Below are 19,102 nucleotides of genomic sequence, written 5' to 3'. Positions count from 1 at the left end.
TACAAGTTACCGCTGTGTGTCGCTAACAGCGCACCTTTCCACCCCTCCGAAACAGTGAACTCACTCGCTTCCGGCAGCCGCTAGGGTGTCGCACCGGGGAAAGAGTACGTTGCTCGCGTGTTCCGTAAACTTTTGTCCCAACCTGTACAAGTTGTACAAGTTGCTTATAGATTGTGCACGCGCTGCGAGCGAACGCCCAACGCATTGCCAATCCTACTCGAAGGGTTCCCCGAAGCGCAAATATCCCTCAAGTCTGAGAATACGGCGATATGCACAGACCGACCACTGTTGCATCGCTTATGGTCATTGTTGTAAGCAACAAATTGTCAATTGCAAGAGAGTGAGAGATAACCTCAGCAAGCATGCAACGACCTTGCACTGAGCTCGTGATGCTCTTGATAAACCACCCATCGACACAGTTCCGTTTCTCGGCCGGCGCGGTGCGATCCTCTGCATTTCACGGAAAGGGCACGTGATACGAAACAGAAGAGTACCTCGGATCCCCATAAAAATCCTTCCGCAAGGCGCGCAGCGAGCTTCCGCGCATCCATGTAAACAATCGCACGTGGTCGAGTGCCAAGGCCGCGACCAAGCGCTCCCATGCATTGGATAGGCCGGTAAGCACACCAGTCATTCCAGCTCACCATAAGCAAAGCAATACACGCATCTTCGGCGCGTGAGGCCGTCAACGGCAAGCCCTTTGCCATCACCACCACCACCACCTCTTCGGCGCGTGTGTCACAGGCGTTCACAATCGAAGCCCGCTCACCGACATCACTGCAGCACGAACAGCAATCGTTAACGTGACGTGATTTCACAAGTAGGAGTTGGCATTGCACTAGTTCTAGGAGCCAGTCCTTGTGACTGGTCTTCCGCCTCGATGCCAATACACACAGGTAAGGAAATATGCGCACGCTATTGGGGTGTTTGAGGGTACTAATGACAAAGCATTATCATTCAAAACGGGTTCTAGACATTAAACAACTCGTTATTGCTCCACAGTTCTATACGCCGCGACTGCGTCAACAGTAGTTTTGTAGTATTATCCTGAAGTCGCGAAATCCCGGGATTTTCGAGACAGGAAAAATAAGCCGAGATCTCGGCATTCGGGATATCCCGCATCCCAACACAATTCACGTCCGAATGGATATCCGTCACGTCCGTCCGTCCGTCCGTGTGTGTGTGTGTGTGTGTGTGTGTGTGTCAATTTTTTTTTTTTTCAATTTGTTTAACACATTGTGTTGTTGGCTACGGTACAAAATATCAGTGGTCGTGGGTGAGTTGACATTTTTGGTTTCTAACATTGCAAGTCAGCAGAGGAACAGTTGTAACAGATTTTTTTTTTTACTTGAAACGCGTATTTAATGGGTGAAAAAGAAATGAAAGGCACAGCCTTTTTTTTACGGATATGGTGAACGGACGTTATTTCAACGCAATAATCCTCAACTGAGGCATCATCGGTACTGCCTACACAGATACATTTCTCAACTCACTCCTAGTCAGACGTGTATATTGGGTCCAATTTGCAATGCATTTTCAATATTTCACTATTAAAAGAAAACTGTAGAAAATCCGTTTTTCCTCTTTGTTATCCTTTACATGGATTTTTGTGACTCTTGTTTATGCACGTGGATTAGCCGAGGTAGAAATATCCGTGACCGACAAGCTCTCACAACAACTGGACACGATAGTCGATTAGCCGGATTACACACGCACGCACTTTCACGTTTGGCTAATTCTTTCTCTATTGGTCTTTTTGCCGCATGGATCTTCTTTCCCTATACTATGGATGTTCCTTCCGTGGTTTCTAGTTTGGATCTCCATTCTCTTTGGATCTTTCCTCCTTCGGTCACGTGACCCCGTTGGATGTTCTTTCCCGATGTATATTTTTTCCCGTTGGATCCTTCTCCCACAACCGTTCTTCCTCCTGGTATTCTCTGTACCAGATAACCAGCACTGGAAGGTTTTTGACCTCCCCTCCCCCTTATGTCCCCTTTTCTGGGAAAATAAGCACCACACAAATCCCAACTATACATTTTGTGTTCAATACCTTCAAACAAGAAAGAAAAGCGAGCTGTGGCCACGGCTATAAAGGGCCAAAACGACAGACAGCATCTAATATTGTCGTACCTTGCGTTATGGAAGTCATTAGCTACACCAAGGGTAGACCTAAGCTCATTTTGTAGCAGCTGTCAGACATTCATTTCTAAAAGGTTCGAAAAATAAAATTGTGATTTAAAAATACGATGCTTATTTATTCTCATTTACTGTTTCACACAGTGGAAGACACGGAAATAAAGTACTTATTAAGCTGTGAGGGTGGGCTCATGGTAGAATAGGACGGAGTGAGCAGTTGTCCGCTCCCCGGAAATGGAATACTGTAAACGTGTTTTCATTCGCGATGTATTTATTTTCGCGAACCGAGCATTCAGTCATTTGCGAAATTATTCGCGAGCATTTAATTTTGCGATTCCATGACTGTTTCCTTTCGCGGGATAAACGTCATAAGCTGTGTTCGCGAGTACAATTTTTCGCGACTTTTTAGCGGTCGCGAAATTCGCGAAAATTAATACATCGCGAATAAAAATACGTTTACAGTATGTCTCACAGCATCGGAGAGCACCATACTGCGTCTGGTTCAGTCGTACAGGGGCAGTTACATATCATACAACTGACACGAGCACACCGGCGGTGACGAACCAATGAATGATGTTAGTAATATTGCTCACAAGAGTGCATTACCAAATACTTATACTATTATATTCGCTCCTCGCACTTGCAAAGAGGAATCATAAAAACCCTAGCATCTTCCAGTTGCGTTTCACCCCTTTATTTTATACACTCCCAGGTAAAGTGGTGGCGTGGTAACTTGGGAATGTTTTCACCACAAATTTACTAGTCGAATATTCATTAGTAATTCACTATTTATTAGTCGACTATGCCACGTGCGATTATCTATGCACATTCTGATGATTCTCAGGATAGTAAAAAAAAAATAAAAAATGCATAGGTACTTCCATGAAATCAAAGCACCTTTTCCAGTACGGAATGAGCATTTTTGTGTCCTCTTGGCAAGGGCAGATCCAGATCCTCATCTTGGGGGAGGGGGTTGATTGCCCAATCGTCGAGTCGGTCCGTCCGTGACTTTGTAGGGTCACGTGACAGTGTCGGCACCACGTGGTCGCCAAACTGTATTGTGCGATCACCACAGCAACAGTGCACAATAAACCACTTCACGAAACATTAAAAGGTTTTCAGTAAGAATTTCATAGCGTTTGAAAAATAGTTTCGCCAAAAATTTACCGCCGAAGACGGCACTCTAAAGCTAGCGCGTTTAAATCCCAAAGATTCCTTCTCCCCCCTCCCCAAATTCGTGTGCTACGTAGGAATTGTTCCTATGTGCGCTACTGTAGCAGAGCCCTCCAAGAAGTAAAAGACAAAAACGTTGTAGTCACAGCCACACCCCCCACTCGCACTTTTAACTAAAGTATTACAATTAATAAATAAATTGTATTATCGTGAATTTTGTCCTTAATAAAGGCCTTGGCTGTTAGTGGGTACTCTTTAAATAAACAAACGAACAAACAAAAAATAAACAAATAAGAGAAAAGCCCCTCTAGAGCTTCGAAGACTGACACCTGTTTCCTCCCCATGACAATCTTACTTCCTGCGAGCGAACGCCAACCACCCACCACCGAAATACCTCTACTTCCGGTACTTGCGGAGGGGAAGGACCCCACTCGCTCGAGCGTCGACCTTGGTGGGGCTCCTCCGACCATGAACTGACCGTGACCTCAGCCACCGAACTGGGCCACGGCCGCAAGGTGAGGGCCAAGGTCTACACCGTTCTGGGGGAGACCTTGTCTCGGTCGGCGACCCCCCCACGGGTGACGGCCATGTGCCCAAGGACAAGGTCAGTCGGCGATGAACAAATTTGGGCCTGCAGCATGGCTTTTGAATGCCACCGACCTTGCCCTGACGGGGAAGTAGGGGAAACACAAGGACAAGGTTGGGGAAGGAGGGTTACGGTTCTTGGAGTCTTTCAAGGTAAACATCTCTCAGGGTGCGTATACAGTGTGCTCCCCGCTGACCCCGCAGCACAACAAGCGCAAGGTCTGTCCGTACGAGGACGCGGGGTGACGGGAGGGGACGACAGAAAAAAAGAAAGAAAGAAAAAAAAAGCACCGAGATATGGCACTCCTCGAAACAGCCAGACAGCCATAAGACTCGCGTTTGTCAGTTTGTGTCTTCCAGTTCCAGTTTCGTAACCTGAAGAAGTGCAGTCTCTTGCGCGAAAGTCTCGTTTACCTTGTGTAAATAAATAAGTTGCTCCTACCGTTTAATATATCACTCTTTGAGTTCCAGAACAGTTAATTCCCTTCAAAAAGGAGAGAGGAAAAGCAGTCTCATGCTGCCTGGTCCCTTCTGCGTTGTTTTGTGTTCTCCTCGGACTCAGCTAAAGGAAATGATGAAAGTCGATTGAAGACAGAAACATCAGAACATCCATCAGAACACCCTCAGAGACAAGAAGAACACAGACGATCACAAACACAATCTCGAGGACAGTAACGGGTTTATTCGCAGCCAGGAGCTTTCAATTAGAGTTTACTTTCGAACTTATGCTTTCAACGGGAGAAAGTTTGACATATAGAGAGGGAGAGTGAGACGGAGGGATTGCTAACACAATTCCCTCTAGTCCTAATCTCCACCAATTCCAAGAGGAGCCGTTTTTTAGCCTGCGTTTTGACTCTTATTCAAAGAAATGCTACCCTTCTCTTATTTTCACTCCTCTATAATATGTTCAAAACGAAAAAAAAAAAGAGAACAGTCACCTATTGCCAGAGTATGTAGTAGGAAATGTAGAAAATAATAATAAGAAGAAGAATGTGAGGTCGACTTGGAAAGTATAAAATCGTATTAAAAAATACGATTTTTTATGAATTTCGTGTTTGTTTTGCTTTTCGTTTGTTTGTTTGTTTTTCTCTTGTTTCTGTCTTTCTTTCCCTTTTTTTCTTCCTTTCCTGGGAATAGCAAGCCGCAGTAGCGCAGGCTAACCTTTCCTTCCTCTCTTTTTTTATATAATAGACATATCCCACCCCCACCCCCCCACACACACGCGATTTTTTATCACGTTAGACACGCATCGATAAAACTCGTAAAGCTTGTCTAACACTGATGTTACATCAGTAGTCATATGCCACTGTATAGACATTCGGACCACCAAGGGTAAAAGATGAAAGTCACTGAAAAGGTTAGCCAGCTGTAGGGATCGAACCCACATCTTCTGGATTGCCGGTCCAGGGCTCTACCAATTGAGCTAAGCTAACACGCCTCTCCGGCGACTTTCGGGGTGCGTCATCTGAAGGGACGACAAACCAGCCACTCACTCTCACTCACCCTCCTTTCACTCTTACATTTTTGCTCACTCATACACACATTCATACGACGGAAACGGAAATCGACGCAAGCGGCACCTGTTGAACAAGAGATAAACTGATGTTCTGAGGCTGGAACAACATAGAAGGGACAGATATGTGGACAGATATATGGACAGAAGGGGCTGTATTTGTATCTGTCCCTTCTATGTTGTTCCAGCCTCAGAACATCAGTTTATCTCTTGTTCACCAAGGGTAGCATGTATAAAAACAGAAGTTCAAAATCTATATATTTCGCTAGGACTGACGTGTCAACGAATGCGATTTATACCTTTCTATGAATATATTGTGTTTGAAATTGATGCTAAAATTTGTGCGGTAGACAGGTATAGCTACAGAAAAGAATGGAAAACTTGAATGGCTTTATGCAAGAGTCGGGGTTTCGAAAGAGACAACATAATTAAACTACAGTTCATCATTTTCCTAAACTATTTAGCTATGCTAATCATTTACTCTGTAAAAGTACGTTGTTGAAATAGCTTCACTGCTCGTAACATAGTAAAAGTAGAATGAAAGAGTGGTTTTGGAAAAGAATGGAAAGGAGGCTTTCCCTGGGTTTTCCCACAGATTTTCCAGACGGATGTCGGCCCAGGACGCATAGAAACCCCCTCCCCCCCTCCTTCCCGCTGTCCTCTCTCCATCTATCCACATCTGTGCGCCGTTCATAGCCACCAGTTGCTGCGCGGCGCTAACACGAAATTTAAACATCACGAAAGAACGGTGGAGTACGGTTGCATGAGAAATCAGATGTTGCGCTCTCTCTGTGTCGTACGTGTTTTCGTCGCCTAAGCTGAGGCTTTTTCATTGGAACGGAAATCCTTCAGCGTAACATATAGTCAAAAGAAAACAGAAAAGCAGTACTCGCAGTCGATTGCTTGTTTTCGAAATAAATGCTGAGAAGCAATTTCCCGCTCGAAAAATACGAGACCAGTCTTTTCCCGTGTTCAACAGTTGTTCAATCTAATCAACTTGTCGCGATGTAGTATCGGTAGCGCGATGTCTATTGCAGCCAGTAGGAACAGGCATTCACAACTTCGGATACTTTTGTTCACAACTTGCTGCGCAGGAACGTTTAGAGCCAGCGTCCCGCGCTTCCGCGATAGGTTCCGTCCTCTCCTCCTGCAATTTTCTGTCGTCTGCTTTCAATTTCGCGCCGCCGCTACTCGATGGCGCTTCTGGCGGTTCGCCCGCCCGGCCAAAACTCGCGCGCTTTCGCGAGCCACGAGAGAAATTTCGCCATATTGAATTTCGCGAAATGGAGTTGGTCCCCAGCGTTCATCGGCGACCCACAACACACTTGCAGATCGACGACGCCGGAGAACATGTTTTCCGCAGAGACAAGATTCAGAATAACAACCATTACTACCGCTGCACGGTGAAAAATTGTCCGAGCAGAGCTGTGCTGACCGATGGGGTTCTCATGGTTTCGGAGAAAACACGCCACAACCACGACCCGCCTGACGTCGCTGCCACAGTGGCGAAATGGATGTCCAGGAACAAAGCTGACCTTACGTGCGAAGACATCGCCCTGCAGGAGAACCTCCATGACATGTAAGTGCGTTGATGTATTAAATGCATTGTCAGGGTGAAACATGTCGATTTCGCACATGAGGATTATTTATTTTATTGATTTATTTATTTTGCTACGTGTTTCTAGACAAAGTTAATAAAGATGGGTATGAGTGCGCACGTGGTGAGCAATTGCGTCAAAGAAAAAGCGTGCGCATACATGTGCTGTGTGTGGAATCACTTTTCTATTCTTGGCGCTTGAGCGTGACTGGGAACTATAGACCCCGAGGTTATGTGCAAAGTGTCAGAAATATTTGTGTAGAGTTACCTGACATAACGTGTGCTCGATGTATTGTGTAAAACAAATAAAATTAAATGATTTATTCCTTTATCTCAGCGTTCTATCTTTTGCATAAGCGTCAATTTTCTTTTCTTTCTCTTCTTTTCTTCTCTTTTTTGTGTGTGCAAGAAGTAAGTATAAAGTGTTTTGCCTTCCTGGTGGTGAGACGTTCTAAAATAATGTAAAAGTACGGAAAGTACGAGAGAAGGACATTTTCAGGACAACAGAGGGAGACATTTTAGGGAGATTACACACCATGCAAGGTGTCATTTCCATAAACTCCAATGGTTGTGCTGTTACACGCTGGCCATTTGCGCTTTAATATCACTAGTGTATTTAATTCTTCTGCATTGAGAGGAAGCGTTCAATCTTGCGCATCAGCGGTTTTTCTTGTTTTGAAAACAGAAAACAAAACACAGTACGGCACTTTGCGTAATACATTTTGCGGTAGATATCACCCCAGGCGTCAAGTCCTCCGTGCTTATCGCTTCGTGTACCGTTGCCGTCTTCAGCTCCCAATCATCGTTCCTTGTCATGTCGTGATAAACAGTGCTGGCTTCCGTCTTGTATCATCAACATCGTAGGCGTTTCATGCTGGTAAAATGGTGTTTTTATCTATAGTATATCAAAAAACACCGTTTTATGTGTTTTTCATAACATGGCGTGGCACACCATTGCTGCTTCCCAGTCACGAAGCGATCCTGGGACCTGGTTGAAGGTCTTGCATGCAAAAAGTCTCCCATTTGTGTTTGCTAGGACGATACGTCACCATTGCGGTCTGCTTTACTTAATTTCTTTTGTGTCTTGTTCTCTCGGGACGTAACGTTATAATTCACGAACTACGAATTATCTTTTGAGTCTCTCATGCGCGTTATGTCAGTTTCTTCCTGGGCATTTGTCGTCTCTACTGGCTTATCCTTGCACGTGTCACTGCTCAAAAACGTGCGCGCGAACCCATACGCGGCACGCACTGAAGAAACTAAAAACAGGCACGCCGATTCGGCATCGTATCCTCGCAGACGACGCTTTTCGCCGAAGTCTTGTGCTGCTCAAGGCCAAAACGTCCTCCCCCGGCGCTCTCACTTCCTCGCCCGGAAACCGTTAATATACCGCCCCCGTCGGCGCGCCGCTTATCGTCGAAAACAGGACCTACGTCTCCCTCGTCGAACTTTGCGCTTCCTGCGAAGTTGTGGAACGCTTCGTTGATTCAAAATGGCGGACGTTGGCGACAGCAGTCTTGTGGTCGAAATGATTTCCTCGGCTCGCGGCAAACTCAAGGCAAAGAGAGGAAAGTGGACGTACACCATGGACAAGCGTGTAAATGACAGATTTCACTGGCGTTGTGACTTAAGACCGTGTCGCGGCAGGTTGACGACGGACTTGTACGAGGGACGACATATGTTTTATCGCGCCAAGCCTCACTGTCAGGAGACGCACCGTAAGTACAGACCTCAGGGAATGGTGCTGCCGCTCAAAGTGACTCCTCTGGAACCAGTTGAGGATCAAGACGCCACTGAGAACGGGACGCAACATGACGATTCGCCGACGGTAAACGCCAGGCCTCCTCTCGCATTGCTTTCTTGTTTGTAGTGTGGTGTAACGTTTCGTTGCGTGATTTGACGCGAGTTTGGCGTTGGAGATTGATGGCGAGCGACCCTTTTGCGTTGTTCTGTTTTGGTTTTCGGCGTTACGCGTTACGGAGGTGAGTTTCTCTGTTCCTTGGTTTGATTGTCTTGTTAGGTTGCGGTTTGGTTGCTTTCGGGATGTTCGTTTATAGGGGTCGATGTCGGCGACCTTTTGCATGCAACATTTTATAGAGAGCGGTGGCAGCAATGCAGCAGCCCTGAAACACGCTGGGAGAGACCGTCTCCTTTTAATAGCTCTGTGGCAGAACCGCAGATGTCAAATTGATTTTCCAGCACTACACCCCGCGCACACAGGGGTTTTTCCCAGCGCTTTCAGAACCCCCACAACTCCCAAAAAATACCCGTCCAAATCCTGCAACAAGACCTCACTACACCCCCATTCCTCAAAATAACTCTGTTACGAATACATTTTGTATGAATGTGCATGGCATAAGGTGTCTGATATGGGTGTCACACTCCCCTATGAAATTCCAACACCCTTTTCTTAAACAAAAATGCTGGCAAATCACTCACATCGTGAAATGTCCACCCTTATTCCCACCCACCCACGACACATGCACACACTGCTATGCTCTCACAGTAGAGACACTGCGTTAAGGGTGACTTGCATTCTTGAACGTCTCGAAGCCATTGAAATGGGTCATTGAAGACGTATGCCTCCAGCGCATTACCCAGCGGGCAGAGCTGCTCACATTTTCGTGTGTATTGAATTGGGTAACCGCCTCTTTATTCTTTTTTCCTACGGGTGTGGATCCAGAAAGCATTATTGAATGAATCAAACACTCACCCTTGCCACCAAATAGAACTCAGCTAATTTCTGTCAGTAATTCAAACCCATTTTTCTACATAATGATCAGTTGAGTTCCTGATCCACCCATACATATTGTGCCAGCAGTTACAACAACTCAAAACAAGATTTTTTTTTTCTGACCACTACCTTCTGCGACACTTGCAGGTTGTACAGCGACACGCCGTACCTCATTCCGACGACGCCCGAAATCGTGCAGTCTTCAGAGTCTCTCATATCAGTCGACGACTCCCTGTGCATCGTGACGCGATCTTCCAACGACCCAACCTTTACGGTCTGCGATGTGCGGTCACTGGCCGACATTGAGCTGCCAGAAATCAAGCAAGAGGTCCAGGACATGCCCGACGAATCTCCTGAAGAGTTCCAGCACGTTAAGGACGACATTCGGGTCGTGTCTGAGCGACCTGACATCTCAGGGGACAGCCCGGTGACATCATCCAGGACGATACACCGCCCTCGGAAGCGGAAGAGGTCCCAAGAGGTGGTGACGAACGCGAAGGAAGACCTGGAAGCGGAAATTCTCCTGGCAACACGGCGGAAGTTACAAGCGGAAACGTCTAAAGCAGAAGCAGAAGCTGCGTTTTGGCGTCAAGAAGAGAGGCAGTCGGCCGCCATGACAAGGTTGCTAGAGGAACAGTACAGAAGTGAAGTGCTACGGAGAAAATTGCTCGCCGCAGAGTTGAAGAAGAAGAGCCTCGAAGACGGAGAGTGAGCCATGTGCGGCGGTGGCTTCCATTTCAGCGTTTGGACTGTGATAGAGAAGACTGCGGCACAGTTGTTACGGTTATGTTTGAAAGTTGATGTACGGTGCCTCTTTTGCTCTCAGTCACTGCTGTGAGGTAATCTTATAGCGTGCGACAGGATACAAAGGCTCGTTTTACACATGAGACGTGTGGAACCGTGTGACAAGGCTCTGGGCGGTGACATGGGAGGCCAAGTGTGGGGACATGCGACATGATTCATGTTTGAAAATGTCTGCAGAAAACAAGAAATTGGACCTTACACTTCGTGGCTAAATGTCGAGCTACTTTTACGCTTTTTGCGTTGCAGTACAGTCAAACTCCTTTATAGCGAACACCCTTTTAACGAAAATACCACTACAGCAATTTTTTTGCGGTCCCGCTGGAGCCCTATAGGTCCAATAATGGACATCCTTTTTAACGAAAATACCTTTACTGCAAATTTTTTTTGCTGTCCCGTGAGTTTCGTTGTAAAGGAGTTTGACTGTAGTTAATATTTCGTATCGTCATTGTGGTTCGAGAGCTATATGTGTGTGTATGCGGGTGCTTTCAAGCAAGTACTAAGAACAGTATGGTACATGAGTACGGTTGCAGGCATTCAACTGAACCGTTTGATGATGATGATGATTGAAAGAAAAAAATGCATTGCATGCATTGCCTACATAGGTACATGTGACAGACAGAAAACAGCATATTATGGGGACTTAATGTGACAAAAAATAATTTTACAAAGCTAGTTCATGTGCTTTGTTCCCACTATTTCATGTACTGCCTGTTGTGGGAATGTTCCATTGCCACTGACTGTATGCGCTGCAAGTGTGTCTGTAAAGAATGAACAGCAATTAAGTTGTATTTAAACAGAGTACAATTACAAAATTATAATGGTCATTGTGTGGTTTGTTTGTTTTAGTGGAACGCTGGAGTATGGTTCAAAATAACTAACATGTAGAGACAAGGAGTGATTTGTAGAGTTGCTAGTTACTTCTCAGTATTCCTGACTTTGGGGCATGCGAAGTTGATCTTAATACTTGAAATTTTGTAATTGGTTTTATTAGTAATCTCACGGACAGGTTCTTCTGGATCACGAATCAGCTCTCGCCTTTACTGCAAACAAGTACATTACATATATACAGATGAGTCTATTCTGCAGTAGAGAACAATTTTGTAGAAACCATTTTTTTCCCTGGTGCACAAACCATCCCTCCGCGGAAGCTGATACAATTTAGCTATCTTGTTATGAAGATGAGAGAACTGATGTTCTGAGGCTGGAGCAACATAGAAGGGACAATCACATACAAGGCCTCATACTCATCGTTTTTTTCATTGTTAATGGAGATAAGGCAGTTCATGCTGAATGCATTGGAAACTAATTAGAGGAATACTTACATATAATAGTGTCTATAATGGATTGCATGGCACTGTACAAAAACAAAATATTGTAAACCTTTCATCCATGCCGAGACTGGGAGGTGCCACGGGTTCGAATCCTGTCACTGGCTGTGCTGCCTGAGGTTTTCCGAATACTTTCCAGACGAATGTCGGCACAGTTTCCCCTGAAGTCGGCCCAGGACGCATACTAATCCCCCTGTCCCCCACTCCTTCCTGCTGTCCTCTCTCCATCTGTCCACGTCTGTATGCCACTCATAGCTGCGGCGCTAACACGCAATTAAAAAAATAATAATAATAAACCTTTCACATAATAGAGTCACTTTTGTAAGCAATATAGGAACCCAGCCGCATCTAGTCTCAGAAACACAACCTGACACTTCTTATGGTTCAACTAACATAGTTTTTGGAAAGAGAATACTTGGAGACGTCTGTCCTACGGTAACGCGTCTGCGGTATGAGAGCATGGCAAAATGTATGGGAGATGAACGTTTTAGACCAAATGTCTGTTACTTCTTATGTTTTATTTTTTTAAAAGAGAAATCTTGAGTCTTTGCCTGATAATCCCCTCCGTCTCAAACGTGTGTCCCCGATGCTCCCATCCCCATCCCACGTAAATAAACACCACTTTACCATCTTTTATTTTATTCCGGATTTTATTTTTTTCCGTCTGTTCTTACAGGGGAATGTGATGCAACAGCCCAAGCAGCAGGACAAGATGTTGTGCTGCTTGGGAGACAAAAAAAAAGAAAAAGAAAACATGAACAGGGACACGGATAGCGGACGTCTCATTTGTCTTCATCTGACCCTGTGGGCAGCATTAATTGTGAACGTGAGTTTCGTCTCGTTCAGTCTGACAGTTGCATCACAACTGAAAGATACACAAAGGCAGGAACCCCAGAAGCAACATGCCAGGCATCTGTCTATTTTGAAACTGAGCACGGAATGCAGCTTGCATGTCTCCATCGATGCGGACGTCTGCATTTTTTTTTTTTTATACTTGCTTGGTTACTTCTGTTTGTTTAGCAAAGTCTTACTTTTAGAATTTAAGTTTAGACGCAGCACGCGTAAACCGTTCTACTTGGCTGGGATTCTAAATAAACGTGCCTTCGTGCAGGATCTTGTGACGAGTCGCTGGGAAGCAGTGGCGGATCCAGTATTTCGGATTCCAGTAGCGGATTCCAATGTATAAACGTCAGTTTATACATTGGATTTCCATCTCCCCCTCCCCCACTACGCGTTCCGACAAAGATACCGCCCCCCCTCAAACCGAGGGTCTGGATCCGCCCCTGCTGGGAAGTGATGCACTTACAGTGCGTTCTGGAATAACGAAAGGTCGCAGCTCAGTGCATGCTGGACAGCACAAGTGTTCGGTCTTAGAGCCATATGTTAAATTCGTAACAAGAAAACAAAACCCCGAGACTAGGGGCAACGAAAACAGACGCACAGACAACTTCCTTTCATTGTACAGGGTGGAAAACGATTTGCAGATATGTCACGAAAACTCCCTTTTCCTCACATCCTTGTATCTTCCTTTCCGCGCGGCAGTCCTCTCTGGAAAGTTGGAAAGACAAACTTTCATAATGATATTTGCAATGAATTGCAAAATACTGACTTAGATCCTCCTCCCCGCGGAACAAAACGGGAACGACACGAACGAATTTGTTTGAACAGAGTTTGAGGATTTGTTCGTGTCGTTGCTTTTATCACGTTCCGTGTCTCTCGGTGTTTTCTTTACGTCTACGACGTACCAGCCAGCCTGCTCCTGTCTCTAGTTAGCTAAGACGGGTAATCCGTGATACTAGTTGTGAAGTCGGTGATGCAGTCCATGCCGTGTGTACGTATGTTAGCTGTAACTATAGCGACAGTTTATTAATGAATAACAAGTTACTCTTACAAGCCATTCCCAACTTGCGCCGGGACAACAACAGCGTGACGCAAAAGCCAAGCTTCTGTTTCGCGTAGGTCAGCCCTTGTCTGGAGTTGACTATGGAACGGTAGACGTATCACTAATGGCCTACATTATCTTATCTGTCTTCCTTTTTGCTTTGAGGTGAACGGACAGTATACTATAATAATTCGTGTACTAACCACACTTGCGCCTTCATTATGTCTATGCTCTTCCATATTTAGTGCTCGCGTCCTTATACCGTCAAGAAGACTGGTATGGTATATTTACCATCCCCTGGATGGATGGACGGAGCGTGGTGCCCCCTAATGGGCCTCTTTGCAACAAGGGTCCCCCCCCCCCCTCCCACTGTCATGGTTGTCCACGTGAAAGTCTGTCTTTACACAAATCTGGAAAATTCTAGAATTGTGGAACATGATGGTGGACTCGTCTGGGACATTCTGCATTAAACCTTCGAATATAGGTACAAAATTATCGTTGAAACGTTACTCTAATGGAATGTGGCACATTAGCAACCATATTAAATAGTGTTTTCTCGCAGAACACAAAGTATTTATAGATATTAGATCGCAGATAATTGAGTGAGATCTTTATTTTGACCCACACGTTTCCGTGCTGTAAGGGCACCCTTCAGGTTGTAACTCCTGCCGCAAGCCTTTAAAGCGAAACCCTGGTCTTTGGGTCACAAAACAGACTTTTCGTCCTTTCCTCTTCGTCAAGAGCGTCCGCTTCGCTTGGTCCCCGCTTGATGTTCATTTTGCCGCCCCAGGATCTGTCGAACGTTTTTAACTACTCTGAATGTCGAAGCATCGTTCCACAACCATCATGCTTCTGAAACAGAGGCATGTAGTCGTTCTCTCCCCTGATTTGTTGAAAACGAGAGGCGTACCTCTTTCTGTGACACTCGTGCAGTTATGTTAATCGCCCCCTGGTGATGAAACACACCACTCATGACCATTTAAATAGAGTTAATTGTCACAAAATGGCGTACTCCTCTCGCTTTCTGCAGTTCAGTGGGGATAACGATATCATTCTATACAATGGTTGATCCTGTGCGTCTTATTCAAAGGTACAGATACTATAGTCAGTGACAACATAAGTCATACACTTGACCCCGCCCCCACACAAGAATCGCTCCGCGCGCGCGAATGTAGTGCGCCGCGGTCAAGTGGGGACTGGGGGGAGAGAGAGCGCCGGCACTACATCGCGAAGTAGGGGGCGTCGTGCAAAGGCTGGTAGCCAATCGCAGTAGCTTTCCACGGATGAGTGGGCGGTCCGAATTGTAGGACATAAGTTGTCACTGACTATAGTGCTAAATGGACATGCCGTGGTGGCGCATATCTGAACGCGGGGAATCTCCTAACATCTAGGACTACCGGTTTACTATGTTGAATATCTCTGTCTACTTCACAAGTAACAGTATTTGTTGATCTTTAATCTCGTGAAAATGGGCGAGGTATTCAACTCGTGCGTTAACCAACCGCGCGGCAACTTTGCGTTTGCCGAGGCTCTTTGGCTGCACGTGGAGTATGTGTTTATGAGTGCCGAACGTCGCCATACCAGCACTGGACCAAGCCAGGCTTTGCACTGGGCTCTCAGTGGTGAGTCGCTCACCCTGACGGGAGGATATCACGTGTCCTTCCAACGCCAGTCCCTCAAACGTCGCCTGCCTGCCTGCGCACTGCTGACGATGCCCGAATAAGGCCGATACGGCTGTCCAATGCTGGTATGGCGACGTTGAGCACTCATTATTATGACTACGTTTATCTAGGTCCAGAACAGTAATATAGCACGATACCATATATTATTCGCAGCCCTTGAAAGAACGTGCTCGCATCGGCGACTACGTCTACGTCCTGGAACACGTCCGTGGGAAGCTCCACTTCTGGCGCTGCGAACGCCGCAGCTGCACGGGCCGATGTCGCACTCTCGACGGCATCATGGTGGCGGGACCATCGGAGCACGCGCACGATCCAGCGAGCAACAGTGGAAAACCCTCCGAAACCGGCCAAGACTCTCCAGCAGTACCTGCAATTGCCTGGCAGTCGTAAGTTGTGAACTCTCTGTGTCTCACAAAATTGCTTGGTCCCTGGCCACATCCAGCCCACCAACGCTATGCCCTCAAAGTTTTTCTCACCTTTCTGGATACCATAGGAATTCGATCCTTATTTTTATGGGGCTCATTATTTCATTCCCCGCATCACCAGAGTAGAGTATCGCCCTCTGGCGATGAAACTCCTCATTCATCATCTCAGAATAAAGTTGTTGTTGTTGTTGTTGTTGTTGAACTCTCTGTGATCCAGATATGAATATTCACAAATAACTTAAAGGGGCTGTGAAAGCCACACATAAAGAACGAAAAAGAGAACCAAACTTTTGCAACCAACTATTAAATGGGAGTTAAAAAGCACAAAGTTCTCCTGTCGTTGCTTTGAGTGCAATACAAGAGGAACGCGATTCGTCCGTTGCGTTATTCGTAGTTGACGCGCAAACGAAACCGGATGTTACACGTTCCTCAAGAAGCGCCCTCTATATTACTCTCGACGTTCAACTGCACCCCTTTCATCATTTCTTGCAGGAGTCAAACACCAGAATACATCGCTCTCGAACCCAACATAGTGATCGAGGACGGACAAGAAGACTCGGAAGGCGACGTCGTACAACCAGAGGTTCCTACAGCTCCTACACAGCCCATGGAACATATCAGCCAGCAATCACCAGCGTTACCCCCGCCTCCACCGTTGCAGATAGGCGGAAAGACGGCGAACAAATCGGGGACTAGATACGCTTTCGTCACACCTGCAACATCCAATCGCGTCTCAACACCCAGTGACCTCAGTGGCCTCAAGATCAACGCCGTGTTGGGCAACGCGGACATGATGGGAACACCGCAACTTTCCATCAAGAGCGAAAGCGACCAAAGTTCGTTCTGGGAAAACGGCATCAGTGAGGACGGTTTAAGTTCCGACTGGTCGCAATTGAAGAGACACAAACGGAACCGACTGGACATTCTCGAATTGTCTGGACTACCGCGAACAGACTCGTTGGACACCAGGGAGAGGGAACTCAGGTTAGACGTCCTCTTGCAGACACGGAGGCTGTTGGAAGCCGAGACGGAGTTACTGGTACAGCAAAGGAAGAACGAGGAACTGCGATACCAAATACTTCGGAGGACGTACAAAGATACGCTGGGTACCTAAGGTACTGGGCGGGAGGTTTTGTGTGGATGATGTCAAGGCTGGTACTACCTGATGGTGAGGTCATCTGACGTCGCCTGTGGTGCAATAAAAAACAATAAGTATTATCTTGGCTTGGAAATTAGACCCTGTTTAGAAACATATGGTGTATGTCATATATAGGTCGCTCATATAACCAGAGCTTCTTCGCGGCGCAAGGAAACTTCATGGGTATCGCTTGCAGGATAGTGAAAAGGCAGGGTCAAGATATTCCCGGTTGCAAAATTGCCGATCTCAAAGTTCACGATCCCGAAATAAAGAAAACACCTCGATTGCTTCGTAGGGTGATACGCCGATATCACAAATTATATAACCTCTTAGCTTCACGAGTCTTCGATGTCTGCCGAAGTCGTTTTAGCGAATGAAAGCCACATTTTAGCAGCCGTTAGGCTTAGCAGAGCAGACTCGCTGGCACAGCATATTGGTTGGTGGTGGTGGTGGTATGATGTTCTAAGGGAGAGGGAGTGAGGTCTGCCTGCTCAGACAAGGCGGCAAGTTTCACTCCTTTGTGAAAGGGGAGAGGTTGAGTGCTTGTGTGCAAAATGTCCCTTGCGTGCTTGGACGGAAACCAAGTACGAAGCTTCGAAGGCGTGAGTATGGTGCAGTAACACAGGGCAAACATATATTGCATTAACTCCTATTGTTACTGCATAGGCATCAATCTACATGAGAGAGCGGAGGTGGCAGAAAAGAAACGGAAGAAGTGTCGAGTTATTCAGTGCTAACAAGGTAGCTCATTATTACGTAGATATCACAAGTTCGTGTCGTAGCCCCCCCCCCCCCCCCCCTTATGTAAAGTCCTCATGGAACCCCTCCCGAAATATTTCTTTTCTTTGGTTACGCCATTGTTACAAGTTCACATGCTCATGATAGTCCCGGAAGAAAACAACATGAAGCATCATCATCAGACCAATCAATACATAAGTGATCTAACCATGATGAGTAGCATCTACATCGTGTGATTAAGTACGAACAGCTTCCGTGCCACGAGTTGGTACAAAATATCAAATATTATACCGACGGTTATTTTTTAACACGCACACCATGAAGCAAACATGAAATTAAAGATTTCGTGTTTTTCTTTTCTTTTTTTTTTTTTTTTTTTTCACCCGAGAGTGGCGCATCGTAAATCAGGCTTGTTGTCACAACTTTCTTTTCCAAAAAATCCAACGATCTGACAACATAGCGTAAGCACAGGCTAGCTGGTGCATGGAATCCACGATGAAGCCAGCCTGAGCGTGGGAAGATACAGGAACATACGCAACGATATCGTTGTGAATGTTCGTGTATTTTGTGTAGACCATGCTTAGGCTTGTTTCATCATGGAGTCAAAAAATATGCAGATTTCAGAAATAATCTGTAGATCTTGCCGAAAATCTGTAGATATCCATACAAATCTGTAGATGAGGCAACACTGCTCCGAGTCCGTGTTCGGGATTAGACGCTTTTAGCTTTCGAAGGACGGAAGTAGCCGTTGGGCTGCACTCACTACAGGGAAAGGGGGGAGGGCGCACCGCGTGACTCAGCATATAATACGTGTGCTCCCCATGTCTTCTCCCCTGCTTCCAGTAAAATGCGACCGGTCCATTAAGCGGAATATATTATCATCTGTTCATAGTTATTGAATTGAGCCCGAGGCTTCTGTTGAATACGAGAGAGAAAGATAATGTGGAATAGCTTCCTAATGCGACCTGCCAAACTTTTGACGGGTACAGTTACTTTTCATTTTCACGCGATTTTTCCTTTTTTTTTTTTTTTATGCACGGGTCTGATCTCTGAGCTAGGTCTGTTTCCATGTGTGATTTGTCAATGAAAAACTGCCATCTGCGCTATCCCTCAGACTACCGAAAAATTCCGAAGCAGCCGACGGAATCCGTCGTCTGCTTTGCCGTTGTCGTCTGCAATCTATCTCCGAGCTCCGTTTGAACATTGCCGGTGAACAGCTATAAAACATTTGTCTTGGAACACACCTTGTATCAACGTAAAGCAACAAAAATCAAACGAAGCAGAAGTTCGGCATTGTGAAGCGACAGCGTTTTTCTTAGAGCGTCCAACGTACTTCGTCGCCTCTTCACAATGGATCCACTCAGAAG

The 19,102-nt window shown here is 46.0% G+C and overlaps 1 protein-coding gene across 1 annotated transcript; it reads left to right on the top strand.

The window, feature by feature from the left end:
• Window positions 1-8,241: 8,241 nt before the first annotated feature.
• On the top strand, window positions 8,242-17,077 carry LOC135388105 (uncharacterized). Its single transcript, XM_064617427.1, has 3 exons — window positions 8,242-8,832; window positions 15,588-15,820; window positions 16,352-17,077. The coding sequence occupies exons 1-3, from the start codon at window positions 8,497-8,499 to the stop codon at window positions 16,971-16,973; spliced, it is 1,191 nt and encodes a 396-aa protein (XP_064473497.1). The 5' UTR covers window positions 8,242-8,496; the 3' UTR covers window positions 16,974-17,077.
• The last annotated feature ends 2,025 nt before the right edge of the window (window positions 17,078-19,102 follow it).

The sequence above is a fragment of the Ornithodoros turicata genome, chromosome 3 (assembly GCF_037126465.1).
Source record: "Ornithodoros turicata isolate Travis chromosome 3, ASM3712646v1, whole genome shotgun sequence".
NCBI classification, from domain to species: domain Eukaryota; kingdom Metazoa; phylum Arthropoda; class Arachnida; order Ixodida; family Argasidae; genus Ornithodoros; species Ornithodoros turicata.
Note: the sequence above shows the minus strand (reverse complement) of the source record. Positions and strands in the feature narration are given on the sequence as shown.

What these genes read in the sequence shown, in the direction of transcription:
- LOC135388105 (XM_064617427.1), top strand. Translation starts at nt 8,497, where the DNA reads ATGGCGGACGTTGGCGACAGCAGTCTTGTGGTCGAAATGATTTCCTCG. An exon ending in AACATGACGATTCGCCGACG is followed by an intron (nt 8,833 to 15,587) that starts GTAAACGCCAGG and finishes TATTATTCGCAG; the next exon opens with CCCTTGAAAGAACGTGCTCG. An exon ending in CCTGCAATTGCCTGGCAGTC is followed by an intron (nt 15,821 to 16,351) that starts GTAAGTTGTGAA and finishes CATTTCTTGCAG; the next exon opens with GAGTCAAACACCAGAATACA.